General features: G+C 44.3%; 1 protein-coding gene across 2 annotated transcripts in view; it reads left to right on the forward strand.

Annotated features, from left to right (window-relative positions):
• Pur-alpha (Purine-rich binding protein-alpha) overlaps window positions 1-19,303 on the forward strand; it is a 242,983-nt gene extending 223,680 nt beyond the window's left edge. For both annotated transcript variants that reach the window (XM_075673279.1, XM_075673280.1), the window contains one exon: window positions 1,594-19,303. In XM_075673279.1, coding sequence (XP_075529394.1) covers window positions 1,594-1,725 — 132 coding nt within the window. In that variant the 3' untranslated portion in view covers window positions 1,726-19,303. The remainder of the gene's footprint in view (window positions 1-1,593) is intronic.
• The last annotated feature ends 3,290 nt before the right edge of the window (window positions 19,304-22,593 follow it).

The following is a 22,593-nucleotide window of genomic DNA, read 5'->3' on the forward strand; positions in this document are numbered from 1 at the left end:
CTGTTGAGCTTCCCTTGGGCGAGATGACAGCCGGTGACTGGTGCACCCCGTCCAGGCAGGGAGGAGAGGGACACGGAGCCCTCGAAAACACAGCGCAATGGCTCCACACAACCACGGCAAGAGCCCAATACCCCACATCTTTTAATATCAACAAATATATAAAATAGAAGTGTAATATATCAAGCAGTGGGGGTGGGGGGGTGTCACTGGGCTAGCTGGCACAGCTCTCTGGCTATGGGCACTACCTCTCTGAAGTGCAGCACAAGGAGTATGGGCCCAGTCAGGAGAAAGATGCACTTCTATTCGCCTCTATTAATGGGCGTTTCTCAAAATGTCCAAATAAAAATGAAATGAGAGCAAAGGTTGCTGACACTCAACAAGGGCGTCAAGCTCCTGGGGATACATATCCTTTTCATTCATGAATTATCATGGATTGCCTATAAATGTGTTGAAGTTTAACTTAACACAACTTTCAGCTTCTGCAAACTCCATTGAAAGAAACTCATGATGGTAGGATGATGCATTGTGCATTTTCTAGCGAGTGCTCATCATTACAAAGTAATTGAATAGAGATTAAGCTTACAGTCTGTTATTTATTTTTTTCTAATCAGAAGAAAAGACTCGAACGAGGCTTGAAGCTTGTGAACTGGTCATAGTTATTGGCTGCAAGCGTTTGGAGTTAAGAGGAGCGATTCATCTCACTTGCTGGTGGAGTATGGTTAATGATAAACTTCGCATCAAATACGATACTAGTGTATTCGCCAAAGTGGTTGTGATGTGGAGCAATACTCGGTGCGCTGAATTTGAATGGAACTGCATTGATTACAGAGGGGCTTAAACTTAGCTGCGGCTCAGTGTTTCAGGTTCTTTCTCTTGTCACGCTCATAGAGAAGTGGTGCAGACAGATCGCATATGCAAATGTGCATGCAGCGTCTAAAGGGGACATTGCAATAGGATGTAAAATTGGGCAATGTTGGTTCGAGTTCACTGTGAATGCAACATAAAGGGGACAGCAGCACAGAGAAAAAGAAGCCCAGAGGAGAAGCTCTGAACTGACAGTTTGTTGCTACCTGCGAGAAGCAAAGGCATGTGCTGGGGCTAGAGTTTCCTACTGAAGTTACCAGAGGGAACTCTGGTAGTGAAATCATTCAGCTGTCGTGGGACTGAAGCTTGGTATGCGGCTTTGTTCGATATTCATGCTTTTGGCTTCAGATGTTCCTGTGAATTTGTTTACTATGCTTTATCTGACTTTATGGGCCCAAATCTCGGAGCAATCTCTTTTTCCTGAACATACGAGCCAGTAAGACTCTGTGTGTTATGCACATGCATAATAGCTGCAAATTGCAGCATTTGTAACACAGTATTTTATTTAAAATCGTCATTTTGCAAAGTCGCAAAGCCATTTCAAGCACCAGAGTTCCCTCTTGTGAGTTTTGTAGCAGACTCTATGGTGTGGTGAACATTTGGCACTTTTATCCACAGTCGTCCTTCCCGTGTTCTTCTTTACACGGTAATGACTGAATTGAGTCAAACAGTGTTCGCAAGTGGATCGTTCCTTCGTAACTATACAGCCAATCTTGTTTGTGGCCGCAGGTGAAGAACAACTTCCGGGCGGCCATCACCATTCCAGAGAAGTCGTGGTCGCGCTTTAGGGACTCCTTTTCGGACTACGTCGAGAAGATGAAGGAGCTGACGGAGAAGTCGGCCGCCGAGGGTGGCAAGTGAGAGCTGTCGCCTGACCGCCCGCCCAGACAGCCACCGCCCACCCTTCGCTCCGGTGGCGCCCCAGGGTCATCCGGTGCAGCAACGACACCGTCGTGCTCCCCGACATGCCGCACCGCCCTTTGGGGGAAAGCCGCCCCGTGGTCTTTCAGCATCGGCGCGGCGCACCGACCAACCGACTGGCTGACCAGAGAGGAGAGGAGGAGGGTGTGCGCGACTGTTGCGGCTTCTTCTCTCCGCGACGGGGTGCAACCGCTAAGCCGCGCGGCGGAGGTGGTCCCGTCCCTGGCGCGGCTTCTCGACGTTTGTTTTTAGTGCACCCTGTGGTGGACAGCTGCGACAATGACGAGGACCTTTGACAAAATGATGCCGACAAAAAAAAAAATGTGGAAGAGCTTGGAAGACTTAGGCGACAAGAACTTTATTTCGAGAAGACAGAAGGGGGGAGGGGGAAGAAAGAGAGACAGCTGGTGGTTGTGTGGAGGAAGACTGTGGTTGACTGTGGCCAGTCGGTATCATCGAGGGCTGGTCGGCATGTGCGTGTGTGTGTTGTTTGGGAGGCCAGTCTGCGTTACCAAAGGCCCCTGTCGGTGTCGCCGAATGGTCCCGCCTGCGCCGACGAGGGCCATTCGGCCGTTCCTGGAGGTAATTCGATGTCGTATGTTGGGAAGCGCCTGTCAGGTGGCCGGTGTCGCCTTCGTCGAGGGCTGCCTGGCACCGGCAGACAATGGTCAGCATCATCACAAAAGGCCACATGGTGCCGTCGAAGTCGGCGAGCTTCGACAACTGTTGGTTCGCAAGGCGGCCCTGCAGTTCACTGTCAGCAGCGGATACCACTGATGACGCCGGAGAAAATCCGTCTTAGCTCGCAGTCTTTTTTTTTCCCTATCGTTATCATGTTTCTAAGACTGTCATCATCTATTGTTTTGCACTTTTTTTTTCCTTGTTTCTCACTGTTCCCCCTTGCCAATGCTCCCTGTGTGAGTCGTGTCCTGGGCACCTAAGAGAGCGATAGCATGTTCTTGCTGTTCGTGATAATTGAGCCTGCACAGCTGACGTCCCGGTGATGTTGCGCTGCTGTGTAGGCTCAAGCCTTTGGAGGTGCTGCTCGAACGTAGCACAGCTGGGAAAATGTGAGTGAATGAGTTGAAATAGCGAGGAGAGAGACCTGGCTTTGGGAGCATTGGCAAGTCAGAGTTTGCAAGGGCTCCGAGTGAGAGAGAGAGCGTGAGAGAAAGAGGGAAAGAAGTGTGGAGAATTGAAGGTTTAAGAGAGTGGATTATTTGATGGCTCGTCACTACTCCAGTGCTGATTGCTTTCGGCACAAAGTTGTTGGCGTTGTGTCCAGTGCTCTCAAGATCCTGTTCTCGGCGAGCATTGCCCCTTAGGAGACTTTTGTCAACATTGGTATTCTGCAATCCTGCGCTGGCAGCAAGAATCAAAGTTGTGTCGTTTGCACCGTGGGGTAGTGTTTCTCAACGTGCTTGTGCTGGAGACCCTGCATGCACCTTTAAAAACTGTTGATGAATACTGGAACACGATCCGTAGTATTTGTTTATCTACAATCCTCGCTGGTTTGGCGAGTAGTGCTACATTACGTGAGTAGGGAGGCTGCATAAGCTGGAAAGTGTCTTTTACAAGATTGTGTAACTAAATATGTTTCATCATATAATATGGATTAGAATGTGCACAAAGAACCTGAAGTTTTGTTCAAGGTATAGAAAAGTCAGATGCACACTACAAGAATGGAAAATAACTCCAATAAAAGAACTAAAAGCATGCAGTACACATGTGAAGAACTGTTTTACGTTATTTAAAGAACATGAACTCGATGAACTGCAAGAAAGGTAATGCGTTTATGCTGTAAGATTGTAGAACTGTAGATTATACAAGAAATTGTGTTCTGCTAATGTGTGTGAATCACCTGAAGTATCTTGTATCGCTTTATTTGGCTACATGACTCTCTCAAATGAGCAGAGGCAGTGTAAAAGGTGCAAACAGGTTCGTAAGCTGTCGTACGCGGTCATTGTGAGCCTCGCAATATTTTTTTAAACGAAGAACCAGGTACTTGCTCTGCACTCAGAAATGTTTTTGAAGAGAGCAGAGGGTCAGCAGACTAGCACTTGAGAATCGCTATCTCGGGGTAGCCGTGTGATCTTGGGACGATCCCGAAAGGTGTACTGCACACTCGCATGCTAATGCTTTTAAGGAGTACTGACAGATGTTTTCAAAGTTGCATTTTTAAATTTCCACACACCAAAGGACAGCGCTTTGCAAATATAAAGGTTGGGAAGCACTTTAGGCAGTTTAATGTGATACTAAAGTTGGCCTTAAAATGCCGGCACTGGCGTCACCGATGCTACCGCGATGTCATATCACTGAGGAAAACTTGCTGCCACCACGTACCAATAAGACTAGGTATGATGATGTTGCTCATAAAAAATAAATGAGAGTGCTGTGGAGGTTTCCTTTGGCTAAACTCGCACGTGTAAGCCACAGCGATCACAGTAGCACGTTTGGTTGGTTTGCAGGGTTCCGACATTCACCAATTGCTGAGAAACGCAGAGTCTGATATGCCATGTTGGTACTCCTTTCAGCTCTGGAGGTGTGACGAGCCATCGGGACATGTGCCAGTCAGTTTGCCCGGTGATACCAGAGTGAGAGATGTGAAAGATAGAGGAGTGTAGGCAATGTTTTTTCAAAGGAAGGCACGGCGACCGAGCATCACAGCCCTCTTGACGCACACGCAGCTGACGACTAGAGCCGTCAGCGGTGCCTCTGGCACAGCCATGCTGTGGATGCGCTTGCGTCCAGAGTGTTCCCGATTTGAAGCGCTTTTGTGGTCACCTTGCACATTGGCGATTCAGTACTCGGCACCTGACTGCGCACTTACCACTGATTTATTGCCTGGTCAGGCTGGCAAATTTAGGGTCACTTTGAGTGAGTGCACTTTGCTTCACTGCATATCACTTGACAGCTTGACGTTACACAGTAAGACAAGGTGTCATTCGGAATCGATGGCAGTAGTGATTGGGTGGCTGGAGAAGTATTCGTAATGATTGTTATTGTTTGGAAATAGGTCCATAGTGCTTCTTTGTTCTTGTGCTTGTTATGAAAATTACATAAGAAGGAACTCCTCAGACAGCGACACCATCGTGCACCTGGGCAATCTTCTAATACACTGTAGTGTTGCCATGCAAAGCAAAAACGTAATGGTGCCCACTAAAATTTAGCATTGCATGTTTGACGGTTCTTTTCGTTGACTGAACCGTGTAGTTGGAATAATGTGCAGGCAGTTCATTTTCTTTTGTTTTCATTTACCCTTATACATGCTGTCGTCGAGGCTACGCATGTTGAAAAAGGTAGACAAGTGAAGCGTTTTCGCCAGATGCACTCGGCTGTCAAGTAAACTCTACACTTTCACATGTAACAGCCCCCTAATACCAAGTGACACTTGCTGGAAATGACTCTAAGTTCGCCAGTGCAACAAGAAAATTGGCCATTCTTGTGTGTCGAGAGCAGTCTCTGATTTGTGTGTGTGTTAAGTAAGGTCTGTGATGCGTGGTCACGTGACGGTTGTTGTTTGCATCGGCAGCTTCATGCCAGAGGCTGACCGGTTTTGTTGGAGTTTGTTCAGAGTTGATTGCATTGTTGGAGGAGCAGAGAGTCAAAAGGCATTGTTGTTGATCGTCTGACGCAATGAAGTTTGTCTTTGGACGTCGGCAGTGTTGTTGGAAAGGGCTTGGTGCAACATGACAGTTCTGATGATGGAATGGTTTGGCTGGGACTTTCAGGAGCTGTGGAAGTACTGGAGAGAGAAAGAGAATTGGATCGCTGCAGAAGTGCTCAACTGGTCGTGGGGCTGTAGAGATTGCAGTGTCACAGCTATCCGGAGTTGAAAGGCTTTTTTTTTTCTGCCCTCCTTTTTTACGAGCTGGCAGAACGTAAGCAGCGGGAATGAACCTCTTGGAACAGTGCTTCATTGCTGTGAGGAGCTTTCAAGTTAAGAGACGCTATTAGCCGACCAACGCTAGCTTTGCGGCACCCCTAATATTGTTCGATATATTTTCACACCACTGATGAGATGTTCTGCTGATGGCATGGCGTCGTCATTAATGGGACTGTGTGTCTAGCTATCTAGCATAGCTTGAAGGTTTCAGACGTGGAGCGTGCATTTTGCAAGCCTTCACTTTGTGGGTGTTTCTCTCGCAAAGGTGCTAGAGCGTCTGAAGTCTGTCTGCACTAAAGGCGTTCTGTGAAGTGTGGGTGAACTTGGCGTTTGGGTATATACAGGCTTGTATATACATAGCTATTTTCGGGTTCCTCTTGTGGTATTTGATCGTGCTCATGATTTAGTCTGCATGCTTCCGGATGCTGTTCCCAGTGGAGTCTCGTCTTTTCTATTCTCTCTCTTTTTTTTTTTCAGGCATGAGCACTTCGCTATTTCTTCTGTATCTGTTCCAGCCTAGCATGCTGGTTGCAGAGGCTTCGCCAGTCAGCTTTCTGAATGTTTGAACTTTTGTCACAGTTGGCACGTAGTTGACATTTGTTTGCTTTTTCACATTGCGCCCATAATTATGTGCTGCTGCCACCTCCTCCTTGGTTTGTTCTTTACTGAAAGCTATGTTGCACGACTTGTAGTACAGCCCTTGTGGTGAAAACACTGGGTCACCCATTATGTGGGCGAATAGGTCGAGTGGCAAGTTGGGAGAAAGCAGGGTGACGTGCTGTTAACAGAACGTGTGATTTTAGCAACGCGCTCTTTACGGAAATGTTTTCTGTGTGCGTTGCAGTAATGCCATACAATTCCCGTTTTCTGCTAATTGCCTGTCGATCCGCATCATTTCCGTAGAGCATGTAAAAACAGGAGTAATTACTGAAATGTGTGCAAAATGTCTCAGTAGGGTTTGTACATAGAACAGCCTTAGAGAAAAGGAAGAAAAAAGTGGAAACGACAGATCGGAAGAGTAAGCATCCTCTCTGAGTTGTCTGTCGTGATACTTCTTTCCTCGGAGAAAAACAAGGACCGGGAATAGAGTGGTCGAAGAAAGAGTGCAAAAGTCCCGAAGATGTGTTGTGAGTGGGCAGTGCTTTTTGATACATGAAGACGTGAAGATTTTGCAATAGTGTCACATTGTTTTACGAATGATAGTGATACCCGGACATCGTGGGAAAGCGTACTCGGAGACAGCCGTGGTTTCCATCTTCAGAATTTGTTGAGGTCGTTGCACATGAAAAATTTGCGATGTGACCGAGTCGCATTCTTTGACATTGCGCTAAGGCACGTTTCTGTGACTTGTTCCATTTTCTTTGCAAAATTGGTGTTGTGAGCCCCGCAACTGGCTCATTGTAATCTGGTGTCCTGGTGCAATTCTTATAGGTTCACTTGTCTAGCTTAGGTTCACCTCTCGTTGCTGCTTTAAGATTGTGCCCCGAATGGGTTACAATGTGCATTTTCCTCTGCTAACAGAATTCTGCTTGAAATTTGTGCTGTAGACAAATCGTGCCTTTGTGGGCGTGTGTAATAGATGCAAGATATTCTGCAAGCAGGTTCTTTACTATGAGTGAGGTTGCCCGATTTCAGGATGAGAAATTACCCATGAAATTCTAACAAAATAAGTAGCCAAAAACTAGCCAGCCTGGGTAAAGGTGCATAGTATTTTGCAAAACTTATGTAGACGCTACAACAATTTCATGCTTTAGCTTTAAATCAATGTCGCTACATTTGTCTACTTCAGACACTGTAATTGATGCACTTCAGGGACTTGAATTGTGTTTTTTGTGTGGGGTTATTGTTGTTAGTGTGGTGCTTTCTTTTGATGTGCCTATTTTCGACAATTGTCTATATCAGGCTCTAAAGTTAAATATTCTGACAATTTGTCCTTTGTCCGAATTGAACTAAAGCTTGCTCTCGAGGCAGTACGAGGATATGGGAGCTTGCAGTGTTGATGTGGAATCAAACCTCTGGCAGACTACCAGTTGTCTGGTCAGGTAAAAGCATGATTGAATTGGGTCAATTTTTTTTATCATTGTCGATGTGTTGTGCAAACTGCCCCTTTTGGCAAGCCTGCTAATCATGTAGCATTGATATTTTCTCTAGGCCTTGCGCAAATGTTCTCTGATGGGATGCAATGGGCGTTGTGTCACAGAACCCAGCAAGGATGCAACTGCAAGAGCGGGCATTGGAGATGCTTTCTGTGTTCTGTGTGTTAAAAGCACTGCCATCCGAAGCTGCTGGAGGAGATAAACCAGGCCGCCCTAGCATTTCAGAGAGTTGGGCCAATGTAAACCGTGTGTTGCACTAGCATGGCTATTTGTAGAAGTATCTTGTCTTTCCATGGGGCTGTAGATGATCCAACATTAAGCTACATTGGCCATGCTGTAATAACTTGGAATATGTCAGCCTTCTTGTGAGCACATTGACTACACACATTTCATGCTTGGGTCTTTGTTGAGCTAGATAAGTTTGGGGTACAGTTATTCACTGCTAAACATTAGCAGCATAGAACACTATGTTGGCACAACATTAGGCCATAATTGGTGGGGATAGGTAAGATATTGTGGTATCTTAGGTCTGTCCTGGACAATAATATGGTGCAATGCAATGCTGGCCCGTGAATAGGCCAGCATAGGGCCTTGTCAGACTATACGTTGGATTGTGCTCGCTTTTTACCAAGTAATGTTCGGCATACATATAGCTAATGTTGACCTCACATTGGGCTTACATAGGCCTTGCTCATATTGCTGCTTTGAGAGAGGAAGTCTGTCGAGACGTGGCGAGGCTCTCAGCTTGCAACCTTATTGAGACTCAAGCTGCCAACCCTGTCGTATGCACCTTAAGCTGCTTTACATTGCCGATCTTGCTACTTCTTCTGTTATCGATCACTTCTCCTTTTTAAAAAGTTCTAGCGAGTCTTGCCATCCAAAGTGTGCTGTGTTGTACGCCCACTCCACTAGTTTCCATATCTGTTGCGTCTGTTTTGGCAGTGATTTTGAATGCACTTACGCAGAATCTCATGCAAGGGCATGAGATTCTTGGGGGAGAAATTCCGCAAGTCTTCAGTAGGAAATCACTGCACCTTAGGGTCAGAAACTACGGTGATGGCAGAGCTTAAAATTATTTTATTCATTTGACATTTTTTGTAAACTGTTGCATGAAAAAAAGCTACTTCTCACACAGGTATGAAAGCACCCCGATTATACGCATAATTGAAAGTGAAGGTTTAGCTGTTGGCTTAGTAAGCCTGAACTCTGCAATGTATTTCAACCTGGGATTAGGGCTTCATGTCCTCTGATTATTTAGGAGCTGCTTGATAATTGATGCCTTAAGATTCTCTAGCCGGTCTGAAATGAATGGTGAAGTAAGAAAAGAAAGCCAGGAAAATAATTTTTTGTGCTGCTACTTCCAGACTCTTTCTATGCTTCTTGGTACTGGCTGCGCGCCCATTAAATGACAACAAAACACCTTGCTAACAGTTTTATTTTTCTTCAATTTCTTTTTGGGCAGTCTTGCCATATTCCTGATTCATCACAGCGATTGCAGACTAGAGCGCATTGCCTGCACCATTGAGCTGCTTTCAATGGTCCTCCTCTTTCCCTGAAGTGTGTTTTTGTTTTTGTGCCTGCTCACCTTTTGTGATGTATTGTGAGCCTAAGTAGTAACAGACGTAGCTACAGGGAGATTGAAACAAATCGTGCCACTGTTGCCAGCTTTCTGCATTTTCAGATTGATCGAAACCTGTTATTCGATGTGACCAGTGTTCTGTGCCAGCGTCACTAGTTCCATGAAGCTCTGCATCGTTCACTTGGAACAGATAAAGATTTGTGAATGTTACATTAATCGTTTTGGGGCATTTATCGGGCTTTCTTCGGGGTGTGTGCATCTTTGGTAACATGTGGAAGAGCTGTGGCTTACGAGCAGCATTTACAAGCAGTTATCTTTAATGCTAAAGAGTTCTGGTGTGTTCCAGTTCTTTACCTTGCCATCTTCACCAGAGAGTTGCCACTTTAAGTCCTGTTCCAATCCAAATAATGATGGTACAGCAGACACAAAATCTGTGATGAAGCTCGCAGCAAGGTCAAGAACTCATTTCCTCAATGTGAGGCACTGTTTAGTCGGACTTCTCGTCATGTTAAAGGCTTGTTCTTGTCATGCATTCACTGTGCATACTCTTTAGGCGAGCGTCATCGGCCTTTGGAAGACTCAGCTTCGCAGAAGGCAGTGTGCGTGAGCCATCAAAACTGCTACTACTATCAGAGTGCTTATCCATTAACAGCTGTTGTCTGTCATGACACACTGTGTGCAACCACATGGCCCAAAATATGGAATGACATAAATAAGTGTGATAGTACTTTGCTGGTTTTTGGATGGAAAAGCTATTTGAAAGTAACAGCCTTTTGGTTATGCTTTCTTGATAAAAATTTAACACTAGGTAGCAAGCAAGCATTGTCGATAATTGTTAATATAGACACTGAAACCTGCTTTCTTGTACACCAAGAGAGGCAGTGTTGTTTGTTATAGCATATTTGGGCACAGATTTTGTTGTCGATACTCCATGCCTGCTATAAATGGTGGCACTGTCAATTGACTGAAGGTTGTGCTATTTCCATTAATGCCGAAGATGGCTGTAGCAGAAAATGACGTACTGTGCTTTAGTTTTTCCTGCATGGGCCACTCACGTTAACAGGAGTGTTGACAATGAACAGCTGGGAAATATTTATTTCCTGTTGTCTCAAGCAAAAGATTGATGGACTGAGCGCTTTGCATCCATGCAGAACAAGAAAAAGTAGGTGGACTTCATGTGGGCTGCTTTGTAGGGCACACAGTTGCAAACCTCTGCAGAAGAAAGAGAAGGCATTATTGCCTCTGCTGTACTCTGTGACGTCCTAAGAATTCAGTACGAGCTTTGCCCACAAAGCTTAGCAGTACCTTCTCATCGTACCTGTGCACTCCAAAACAATTCCAGAGATGTTCACGCCATTGTTTAAGTTTGAATCCATTGGACATGACAAAAATCAGTGAAGGTAATTTACTGGCGTGACTGTGCAAGTTTACTCTGCATTGGACAGTTGTGTTATTTGCCACTGCCTAAGTTAATTGTCTTTGACTGTAATGCAAGTTGCAAGTTATGGTGGGCTTTGAAACTCTGTTTGTCCACATTCCGCCAGCTTTTGTAATGCTGCATGGAACTTGTGACGCTGAACTGCAGGCACAGACTTTTTCCGATTCATCTTGGTCATTAACGATAGACCAGCTATGTGGCAGCACAGCGGCACTGACAATGTGTTCTCCATCTCCGCGTGCGTGCTGTGCTACGGCCAAGCTTTGCCACTGTTCAGCTCAACGGGTGGAGTTTGTTGTGCACGTGTGGAAGGAGATGTTTCTGCTTCAATGCCTGTAACGTGAAATTTGTTCTGTGAGCTTGAACCCCTGTTCCGTGTCTTAAATTTAGTGCCAGAATTCTTCTGTCCATCAAAAGAGGACATAGAAACTGATACAAATGTATAGAAACTCGTTCTAAGGGCAATGGTGGAGTGTTGCTGGCAGCCTTAGTAGCATGCTTGCCATTAACCAACTTCCTTTTTGCCGTCTGTGGAGGAGTCCTGTGTTTGGAGATGCCCCTGGCACTTCGCAACCTCAGCATGGTATATGCATTCTTATGAACTGTCGAATAAACTCCATGCTAGGGTGTAAGTTAAGTGTGCAAAAGAAATGTGCAACCTTGTCACACCTGCCAATATTGTGCATGGAAACGCTGTATACCTGCTGTGGCACCACTTTTGTTGAGGGAAATTGCATGTGCAATCTGTGTTTCATGTGTAGTGGTGAAATGTCGAACATGGCAGCTTGTTGCTGAACATTGCAGTAGGAGCTCGATGGTTTCTATTGCATCTAGAATTTCCAGAGAGAGTGAGGAGAACATACGCATCCCTCTGCAAAACCTAGAAAATTATTTCAAGTTCGACGTGAGGGGGGAAAGCATTTGATACAGGCTGCACAGAAGAGCTCTGTGAATTCTGTTACAAGCCGATTGTCTAAATGGTAACCTTGAGAAAAAAGACAAAGGTTGCAGAACACTTTTCTGGTCAGACTTGTTCTCAGGCTCACTTTGAACCACAGAGCCAGCATTGTATGATGCCAAGCCCTTTATCTCGGCAATAAATTTTAGCCAGTGGGATAAAAAAAATTAACCTTGAGATCTGGCTACTATAGAAATTGGTTGACCGCTAAGTGTTGCTGCTTTCTCAAAGCAACTGTTCTGTAATGCCTATTCTGACTTCAAGCAAGCAGTGTTGTCATTCTGTTTGGTTAGCTCTGTAGGGTCCGTTTGGCAATTCGAAGTATGTTCCACAGCACGAAACATGCTCTTTGGTGCCACGCCTGAACTAGTGAATGATGTGTGGGTTATGCATGTGTGGTTATGTGGGTTATGTGGTTGTGGTTATGTTAGTTATGCATGTATTATGTGTGGGTGTGCATGTGCAAATGTCTAGAAAGTGCCGTTCCCTGGGCACACTCAAAGTATGCATGCTGATGTTTTTGTGGTGTCTTTCTAAACCTTGCTGTGAAGATTGTAGAAGAAAAAAATATATATATCTATATTATGATTGGGCCACTCATTAAGGCATGCGCCGAGATGTTGGAAGAGAATACAAATTTTGAACACGTGAATAGTGAAAAAAAAAAAAGATACTACACAGCCCTGCTTTGGTTCATCAGCGAGGTCGACGGGTAGAAAGTCGTTCAGTCATTAACATTTTAGACACAAATTCATCTACGCTAAAGGGACGCTAAGCAGGTGATATATTCTAGGGCAGTCGCTTTTGAGGGTATAATCACTTCCACAGGATTTCATGCAACTTGGCAGCACACGCCTCTGTATATGCAACTGATAGCATCTCTGATGCTGTGCTAATCTCGCTATTTATGCGCAGTGCCAGGAATGCTGTCTGCCGTGTACTTTGGCACGTCCAGTGCTGAGTTATGCGAAATCTTGCGTCATTGATCTTATCCTCAAGCTTGATTGCTCAAGAATATTATCCCAGAAGTGTTAAGCCAATTTAGACTGGCAGAATATTCTTCCAAAACTTTGTCTGCACTTTTAGTAATAATGACCATCTTGATTAGTTAATTATTGCCTTCAAGAACTGTAGCTTTAAATTTCTACAGTTTTATGTTGCCAGGAAGTCTTTCCACAAACACTTGACTACCTGAGCACGATCCAATCCGGTGTGGCCTCCTCTAGCTTTAGGGTCTATGATAAAAAAAAAAAAGAGTAAATATTGTTTGTTCTAATGCATGAATAGACATGACCCTATATTGAATATAAACAGAGTAAAACAGTTCCTCTGTTTATGAGCTCCTTATTGTTGAACTCTGTAACATTCTGATTGCAAGCTCTATAGTAGATCTGCAATACCTGCACCGATGATAGCTGCGTCCCCTCTGCCCGTTAACCTCGCCGAGTATCTGCACTGTGTACCTTCCTAGCATTGGGCACTACCCCTGCGCATGTATAACCATTATAGACTGCACACATTGATGTTCTTGTGTATCTTGACTGCCCCATACTGACAAAGCTGTACTGTGATATTAGGAGACTCCATCTTGTGGAGAGCACTGGAGTTCCTCAAACATGTTTCTCCTTCTCTCGAAGCCGTCTGTTGTCACCATGCTGCCGTCCAGTAGCCTCGCCACACGAGAAGGGTTCAATGCCAGTCGGCCTGGACGAGTCACGCTTCTGCACGCACATTGCGACAGTATTGCGGTGCTGAGGGACAGCCTCTGATTCGGCATTTCCGAAACACACCTTTGGTTATCGCGGCTGTGGTGCACCCCACTTTACCTGAACAATGTTGTTCTTGACACTGTGGCGAGGGTATTGCACGACTTGCGCTTTTCCCGATGAGCAGCGGAGCCCTTGTATGGCACAGCGATGTAGCGTGGCCATTGTGGCACGTCTTGGCTGTGCACCAAGTACAGTCGAACCCTGATGTGACCAGAATATAACAAGCACGGATAAGACGAATTATTGGATGTAATGGAGTAAATCTGAAATATTCCTTGCTGACATCACTATGTAGCGAATACGTGCTTATAAGAAATATCGGATATAATGAAGGTATTTTCATGTCTGGTGTGGTCTTGTTAAAATGAGTTTTCATTATGTGACAGATGCGGAAAGTGATGTAAAGGTAAATTATGCTCATTCTCCCATAGCAGATTTTGCACACTGTGCCGGCCTACTTTCATATCCGTAAGGTGAGCTGTGTACTAACGTAATCCAGGGTTCGACAGAACACTGTCTGGTCAGGTAGAAGCATCTTCAGTACAGCAGGTCACTGACCAATGTCGAAAACGCAAAGCTTGATGTTTCGGGATCTGAGCAGATCCCAAGATGGGGGGGGGGGGGGGTCAAGCTTTGCGTGTCTCACATTGGTCAGTGACCTGCTGTACTGAAGATTAGTTGTAATGTTGACCTGCATCAACCAGCTTGCTATTAGCTGCTGATGCAGCGAGGTGCTGCTAGAACATTGCTTCACCAGTCTCGCTGAGTTTGTCGATAATGCCAGGAATATGAGAGAGGCTTTAGTCTGGACCCCAGCTGTAAAATGCAAGGGCTTTGCTGCAACATCAAATTTACGTGCTGCATTGGCAGTTTTTTCAGTGGGCTTTCAACTGGTTTCTATGGACTCTTTACTGTCACGTATGATTGGTGCTGCCGTCATGCATTTTCAAGCATTCCCTCGCGATGCCACTAAGCAGTCTGTGTATTGCATTTGACTGCTGTACCTATTAGTGTGCATATGTGGTACGTGTGTTGCACGAATGTGTGTGTGCATGTGGCCGTAATGTGTAACCGTAGGCGTGCATGTGTGCGCATGCGATGAAAGCAGTGATATGTCAATGCCATCTCTTTTGTCTGATGAAAATTCTTTTTGTTGACCCACTGCCTTGCATGTTGTGACATGAACAAGCACTGTTTGAGAAGCTCGTTCAGCATGTTCCTGCTACATTGCCTTGTTTTGCTAATCAAGGAGGCATTCACATAGTACTGTTGCTGAGGTAAACCACGGTTATGTACTTTCCTCTATTAAAGGGGCCCTGCGACACTTAAAGTTGATGAACAAAAAGACTCACCTGGTCACTCGGTCGTTGTCCTCGACAGCTGAGCCAAATGTACTGTGCCTTTGCACATGGCACATGAAAATTTGCATCGTAAGGTTGCCAGAATTCTTGTGGAGCATAGGGCCAGAGAGGGCCTTTTGCATGTAATGAAAAATGATGATTATAGTGAAAATATGGTAGTGACAAAATCAATGGAAACACTTGCAGAAATAAACCCAATATGCAATACATTGAAAAAACTAAAGGTTAAGTAAAAAAATAGGTAAAGCAAAATGACACAGTAGCAAACAACTGTGAACCTACTGTACTATGTAGCCATCAGAAGCAAAAGTCTACAAAGCACATCAGAAAAAACTGGAAAGACGAGCTGTTAGTTTCATCCCTTGGTACGTTTTAATATGCGTTGAGAGCTTTTTCTTGTTATTTATGTAAGAAATGATGTCTGGAACGGCATACCACAACTAATTGGCACATAAAAGCACTGATGAATCAGACAGCCATGCTGCCGTTGGTTTGCATGGGGCTGATAATCTCGACATCACGCAAGCTGACTTGCAGAGAGAGAGCTCAAGAAATTCTAAAGATAGAGATGTCAAAATTTATTTAGATTCCTTTCAGCAGCAGGGATGATCAAAGCACTAAGAAGAAAGCAAACTAATATATCAGGTGTCCTTTCTTTACAAGGTCCAAAATTTACAAAAACTGCCTGCATCAGGTAGCACAAGTCTATCCCCTGGCCTAAATTACTCGATGAGGCGGCCACTACCTCTACGAGAAATCAAAATGCCTCATTAAATAATTACTGTAGCTATGCTAATTAACCTTTTAAATTAATTCCTTTGCAACACATTTAAATGTACTAATTATAGCCGGTGAGCTCCCAAGACGTATCCACTTGGAATGAATTCTCTGGACTGCGGCAGTTTCGAGATATCAATTTTCAATGTGTCCGACCAAATGCATTGTTGTTCCGATTACTTTTGTGCTTCAATGCATAAAACGTTTTGTCAAAAGGAGTAATTGGAACACCTATGCATTTTGTAAGACACTTTGAGAGTCAATGTGTTGAAACTGGTAAACTCCAGAGAATTCATTCCAAGTGGATATGCCTTGCGAACTCACTGGCTATAATCCGTATATTTAAGTATGTGCCGTAAAGTAATTAGTTAACATGTTAATTAGGGTAATTATCTAACTAGACATTTTGATTTCTCATAGACGTAATGGCCAGCCCATCAAGTAATTTAGATAAAAGGTTAGAACTGTGCTATCTGCAATTCTTAAGGACATTGGACCTTTAAAAAAATGCCCAGTGAAAAAAACCTGGCAAAGAAAGAGCAGATAGCAAAATGTGTCGGAAGGCCAAGCTGTAGGCATGCATGCAGAAAGAAGAATTTTCTTTCTGTACAAACCCCTGCTTTTGCTGACTGTGAAGTACAGCTTGTTGTGTGTTAGAGGTAGCAAAGAGAGATCGAAATCTTGCTGCTTACAAAGATATTTTGCAATTTCGCCTTGCAGAATGCATTGGAAGACCCTGTTCTTCTTCTTTTCTTTTTTAAGGCAGACATTTGGGACATCATGTGTTATCATATTTAGGGCATTTCGAAGCTTCGTTCAAAAGTGCCATAGGGCCCCTTTAATTTCGACACATTCTAGTTCTTGCTCGGAACTTGTAGACATAGATAATTGAGGAGATACCGACACAGCAGTACCACGGCAGAACTAGGTTACCCTATTCCTTAAAAAGTTGTGGAGCCTTTGCTTGCTTTGTGTTCTGGGTAGTGAGTAATTTTTGTAATGCATGTGTCTTTATGTTTGTCACATATGCAGCGAGGCTTGACTGACCGGCACGTGCAAGTAAGTGCTTTGAGGTCCACGTCTTGCTGTGTGTGTGGTGCCCAGAAGGTTGCACATCTGTTTCCAGTGGCTGTGCGGGCAAAATAATTTAGGTAGTATAAGCCCAATTAATGGCTTGGTGGAGTGCCTGGATTTCCCTCGGATAATTGGAACAGTGTGGGGCTACAGCAGAGTACCTCGTTACCATGCTTTGAACCTGCTTGCAGATCAATGTTGTCAACTGCAGTCTTCTGTCATTCCGGTTAAACCTTGTTCTGAAGCAATGCTAATGACCTCATTGCTACTTGAAACACATGTCCAATGAATATCAAGGGTGTTCTTTTTTCCGGCTAGAAAGAACAGAAGGCTGCCTAATGACGTGCGGCCTTTGTAGTTTGGAAAGAGCTGGCTCCTTGCCTTGTAGTGAATTCCTCCTTTTGACATGCAAGGGTTTGAGTGCTTTGTGCCTTTTCTGCGTCCTATGTGTTTTGCTTAGAAGGGAATCTAGCTCGACCCTGCAGGGAAATTGTGAGCCAGCCCAACCCTGCAGATTACCTTGTAGCATTGCTTCAGTGTTCTAGTGGTTGCCATGGCTATGCGCTGATCACGTCTGGGCTGTAGGTGTTCTCTCCATGACCAGGTTTGAATTGAGGGGCAGTGTATAGGACATGCAAAGACGCTGTGGGTGTGTTCTTGACGTTCGCAATATAGGATGTTAACGGCATCAGTACTCTACATTTCGACGTGTCCGGGTCCATGCGGGCGGGCAGTGGTGTTGGGACATTGATTTTTTTTTTCTGTGTACTTTCCGTTCCCCACAGGCGAGGAAGCTTGCACAATCTTTCTTCTTTTTTAATTTTCAGTTTTGCAGAAACATGCTTGTTAATGTAGCGGAAGATGTCCTTATAGGCAGGTTCATTGCATGAAACTTGTTTGGGCGAACCCTTTCCTTCTTGTAAAGTTCTTGTCGCATTGCACGTTCCTCATATAGAGCAGAGCAAAACTCTGCTGCGCAGCAGATATGTGGACAGTGGGTGTCTTCCTAGCAGCAGACGAAGGTGAAACGAAAATATTGTGAAAAAAAAGAAAAAAAAACTGTGTTATGATGATGTGCAGGGCGTCCATCCAAGGGGAAACACAGCATTCAGTATTCACGCGCTCGTAGAAGCTTGAGTTTCAAACAAAGGCCTGCAGACCAACCTATCGTTGGGAATTGTATTGGCCACTTGTCTTCTCAGTTGAGAAGAAGCATTCGGTTGCCGTGGATACTAATTAAGGTCGATATTCACAAAACTTCTCTGAGGTAGCTGCCATCTGCTGTTGGCCATCACCGTGTCGATCATCTTGTCGTCATCTCAATTGCTAACTTGAGTGGCAGGTGCCTATAGGCCAGCTAGGGAAAAGCATTCTGTAGAGAAGTTTCGTGAATGCATGTCCATGTGTTTTCCCCTAGATGTAAACGACCCACGTACGCCTGTACACATTTCAACTATAGAACCTTGCGCCGTAAGTGTGCGAGCATTTGTTCTGTTTAAGAGCGGGAAGCTCTGTACATACAAAACTCTAGGCGAGGGCAAAAGGGGGGAGAGCAGGAGCAGCACCATTGGTCAGTTGCAGTTTGCTTCATGCATCAATGGGAGCATGAAAACAAAGAAAAAAAAAAACCAGTGTGGCGAGGACAGAGTTGAGCGGGTGTGTGCTTTCTTCTTGAATGTTGTTTTTACTGCCTCAGCTGTGAATTGCCAAGGCCTGTGTTGTTTGTACTAGTAAAGAGTATTTGTGCGTTCTTTCTCTAGGATGAGCATCGCAGCCTCCCCACAGGTGGGGGTGGCTCGCTACAAGAGCAATCAGTTCTCGTGAGTTGTCTCGTTGTTGGCGCCTTTGTTTACGTGTCCGAGGGGTCGTCTGCAAACTTGTGTATGTGCGTTAATTAGCCAGCACGCAGTGAATTTGATCGACAGGGGGGAAGAGGAACACCTCCATGCCTCATATGTAATTTCACCCCATGACTGAACTTGGTTTTCCAGACAGAAGACAAAGTATTGCATTGTTTTTTGTTTTTTTTTTCACCACTCTTCTTTGTCTGGGTGCTTGGTACACTACAGGATGTGATTTGCATCTATCGCGGCTGTGCTCATGAGGCAATCTGTCAGAATCATTGCTCGTAATTTTGTAGAACCAGCAGAGAGACACTTGTCATGTCGACTTGGGAAGAAGTTGACTGAAAACGTCGAGTGGGCTCGAGCTCATTGTGACACCCTCGCAGGTTGAGGCAACCGTCCAAAGCTAGCAGGCGACCATTTTGCAGCTCTCTCTATACTGTCGGTTTCAAATGGTTGCTCCCTCCCCCACCAATGGTTGTTTGCTGCAGGCTGACAGGTTGCCCAAAGCCTGTACCAGTGTCGCATGTCCCATCGTCGCCTGCCTAATTTTTTACAGAAAATGGGGAAAACAATCTTTTGCAGCGACTTAATGTTCTGAGAAACAAGGTGACAAAGAGCCAGCATAAAAAAAAAATGTGCATGACAACACAACCTCGGACCGATTCTGTTCGGTCGTTTAGAAGAAAAACAAATGACACTGTTGGATTTCCATAAATAAAGACAAACTTCATTATGCAGCCTCCTGTCCCATTTCTTTTACTCCGTGGCGTATACTGCTGCTTGGAGATGCAGAGATTGTGGACACACTGCGATTTTTAATATAGAAGCGACCTCTTTTTTTATGACCCGCCAGGGTTTGCTTAGTGGCTATGATGGTGTTGGGCTGCTAAGCACAATGTCGCAGGATCACACCGCAGCATCGGCGACCACATTTCGATGTGGGCAAAATGCAAAAACACCCATGTTCTTGGATTTAGGTGCACGTTAAAGAACCCCAGGTGGTCCAAATTATTTCAAAGTCCTCATTATGGGCGTTCTTCGTAATCAGATTGTGGATTTGGCACGTAGAACCACATAATTTAATTTAATGTTTATGGGTGCTTGGGGAGTCAAAAGAGCATTGTAGAAAGCGTTTGTATTTAAATATGACTGTACGTAAACACATTTGTACGATCCAACTTCGGTATTCTTGTGAGAAGTATTGGAGTAAAATAAGAGGCATTAAATTTCTTTGCCTCTGTTCCTTTGACATTGCCACTATGCTGGAACAACTATATGCTCACTAGTGAACTTAACACACAGGGCGACTATTTTTAAGTTTTATAGAATTTTGAAATATCACCTTTGGCAGATAGCGTAATTCTTGTCATTGGGCTGATTATTCAGAGGTGGCCATTATCATGAGAAATCGAAACATTACACTAATTAACAAAAATCGCTAAGTAGCTTCTTAATTACATTACGGCCCATATTGCAATTTATGAATTGTAGGCACTGAGGTTGCAAGACATATCCACGTGAAATGAATTTCCAGGATGATGCCACTTTCTCGACTTGTTACTTCCAAAAGTGTGGGATAATATGTATGGACGTTCCAGTTACTTTTGTGCTTCCGTGCAGAAAAGAGCGTTTTGTTAAAAATAAGTGCAACAACTGCATTCTTTCAGCAAGTTTGATGGTGCATATCTCCAAACTGGTGTCATTTTAGAAATTCATTCCAAGTGGGTATGCTTTGCAGACGCACTGGCTACAATTAGTAAAGTGCAGTACGTGCCGTAGAGTAATTAATTGAGAAGTTAGTGTACTTTTGGTAATCAGTTCAATATGCGTGTTGATTTTTCGTGCATGTCCACTTTTCTGAAAAATCCAGCTCAAGAACTCGAATTATGCTATCTGCAGCAGGTGACAAAAAAAATCCCTTAGAACTTGAAATTGATCACCCCTTATTAGGTTAACTTTTTTCTTTCGGAATGCCCACTGTGGTTGCTTAGTGGCTATGGTGTTGGGCTGCAAAGCGCAAGGTTGTGGGATTGAATCCTGGCCACGGTGGCTGTTTTTTGATGGAGATGTGAAATCACCCGTATACTTAGATTTAGGTGCACGTTAAAGGAACCCAGGCGGTCCAAATTATTCCGGAGTCGCCCACTATGGCACATGCCTTATACTCAGATCATGGTTTGGCACATAAAACCCCACAATATTTTTTTACGCAGTATTTCTTTTGATTCGAAATATTCGCTGTTTGAATACTTCTAGCGGATACTGTAGGGCATCTGAAAAGGAAATTTATCGAGAAATCGACATGCATCAGTAAACGCAATAATAATAAAAAAGTTCTTGCCACTATGCAGGGCATGATAGGCCAGAAAAGAACACCGACACTGGTGGCGACGCCACATTGAAGTTATTGCAACAGGTCGTTGTGAAGTGGATTTAAGATGGCGTCTGCTCGAGCCTATAGTTCACTGCATATCCGTAAAAAATGGAGAACATTTGCATTCTAAGGAAAACCAGACTCAAGTTTTTGGAACTTATTGCGGGCGAGCTCCCAAGTAGCACACAGCCTCCAAAACATAGTATGAAAACGTCTCATATTTTTGACCGAACTCGACGCATTAGAAACGTCGCAAGCAGGAGAGCTTAAAAACGAGGGGTGAGTGCGTTCCAAAACATTTTCATAAGACTGACTGCATCTGTTCAATTAGTGTACTGGGTTTTCGATGGTGCCGTCCTTGGCGGGAGAAGCTCCATTTATCAAGCGGCACTCATGTCACTTGGTTAATCACCCAGCGTTAGCATGAATTCGGCTAGGAAAAAGAAGCCTTTTGTGGTGTTGACCTTGCGTCAGAAGAGACGAAGGAATACAGTTGAAGTCGACACCACAACAGGTCGTGAAATAATGGTGCGCGAGTGCAGTAACATTCAATCCGCTCTTTGTGACATGGAGAACGCCTCCTAACGACTTCGAAGCAGCGCTGCCAGTCAGTAGACAGCGCTGGCTTTAGTGCTAATTTTGACAACGCATCCTCTACTTCAATAGCTTTCACTTTTTTGTAAACTTTCATCAACTTTCATCATCATATCTTATGTCCACTGCAGGACGAAGGCCTCTCCCTGCAATTTCCAATTACCACTGTCCTGCGCCATCCAATACGGACTAGCACCTGCGAATTTCCTAATTTCATTACCCCACCTAGTCATCTGCCGCCCTCGACTACGCTTCCTGTCTCTTGGCACCCATTCTGTAACCCAAATGGTCCACCGGTTATCTAACCTTTGCATTGCATGGTCTGCCCGACTCCATTTTCTTTCTCTTATTGTCAATTAGGATATCCGTTATACCTGTTTGCTCTCTGATCCATACCGCTCTCTTCCTGTGTCTTAACGTTACGTCTAACATTCTTTGTTCCATCGCTCTTTGCGTGATCCTTAACTTGTTCTCGAGCTTTTTTGTGAATGTCCAAATTCCTGCCCCATATGTTAACAGCGGTAGAATGCATTGATTGTGCACCTTTCTTCTTAATGATAGTGGTAAGCTACCAGTAAGGATCTGACAATATCTGCTGTATGCACTCCAGCCCATTTTTATTTTTCTGTAAATTTAGCATTATTCAATTCTTTCTATTTCTTTTAGTCCCCTGCAGTAATTCTTTTTTTTGTCATGACCAACAGTGCAAATGTAAAGATATGTCACCCTCATCGTTGAATGGAACCACTTCCCATTGCACGTAGCTACTGAAGGATGCGCAATAATATTCAGAGAGCTGCTACACACTCAGCGCAGTGCCTGACCTGATTGATTTGTGTTTACTTTCTTACGCGTTTTGTTTTCACAGTTTCTTACACACAGATGTATTTTACCGATGGCATGTTAATTTTTCTCCTGTTCAACTTTGTAAGCATTCTTATGCGATGTATTTATTAGGCTTTTTCAATATTACGCATAAATAAAGTTATCGAGTTAGAGTCAACACCACTTTCGATGGCACCGAAGGAATACATCGGTGCTCGGCATGAAGTGGT

Source organism: Dermacentor variabilis, chromosome 10, assembly GCF_050947875.1.
Source record: "Dermacentor variabilis isolate Ectoservices chromosome 10, ASM5094787v1, whole genome shotgun sequence".
NCBI classification, from domain to species: Eukaryota; Metazoa; Arthropoda; class Arachnida; order Ixodida; family Ixodidae; genus Dermacentor; species Dermacentor variabilis.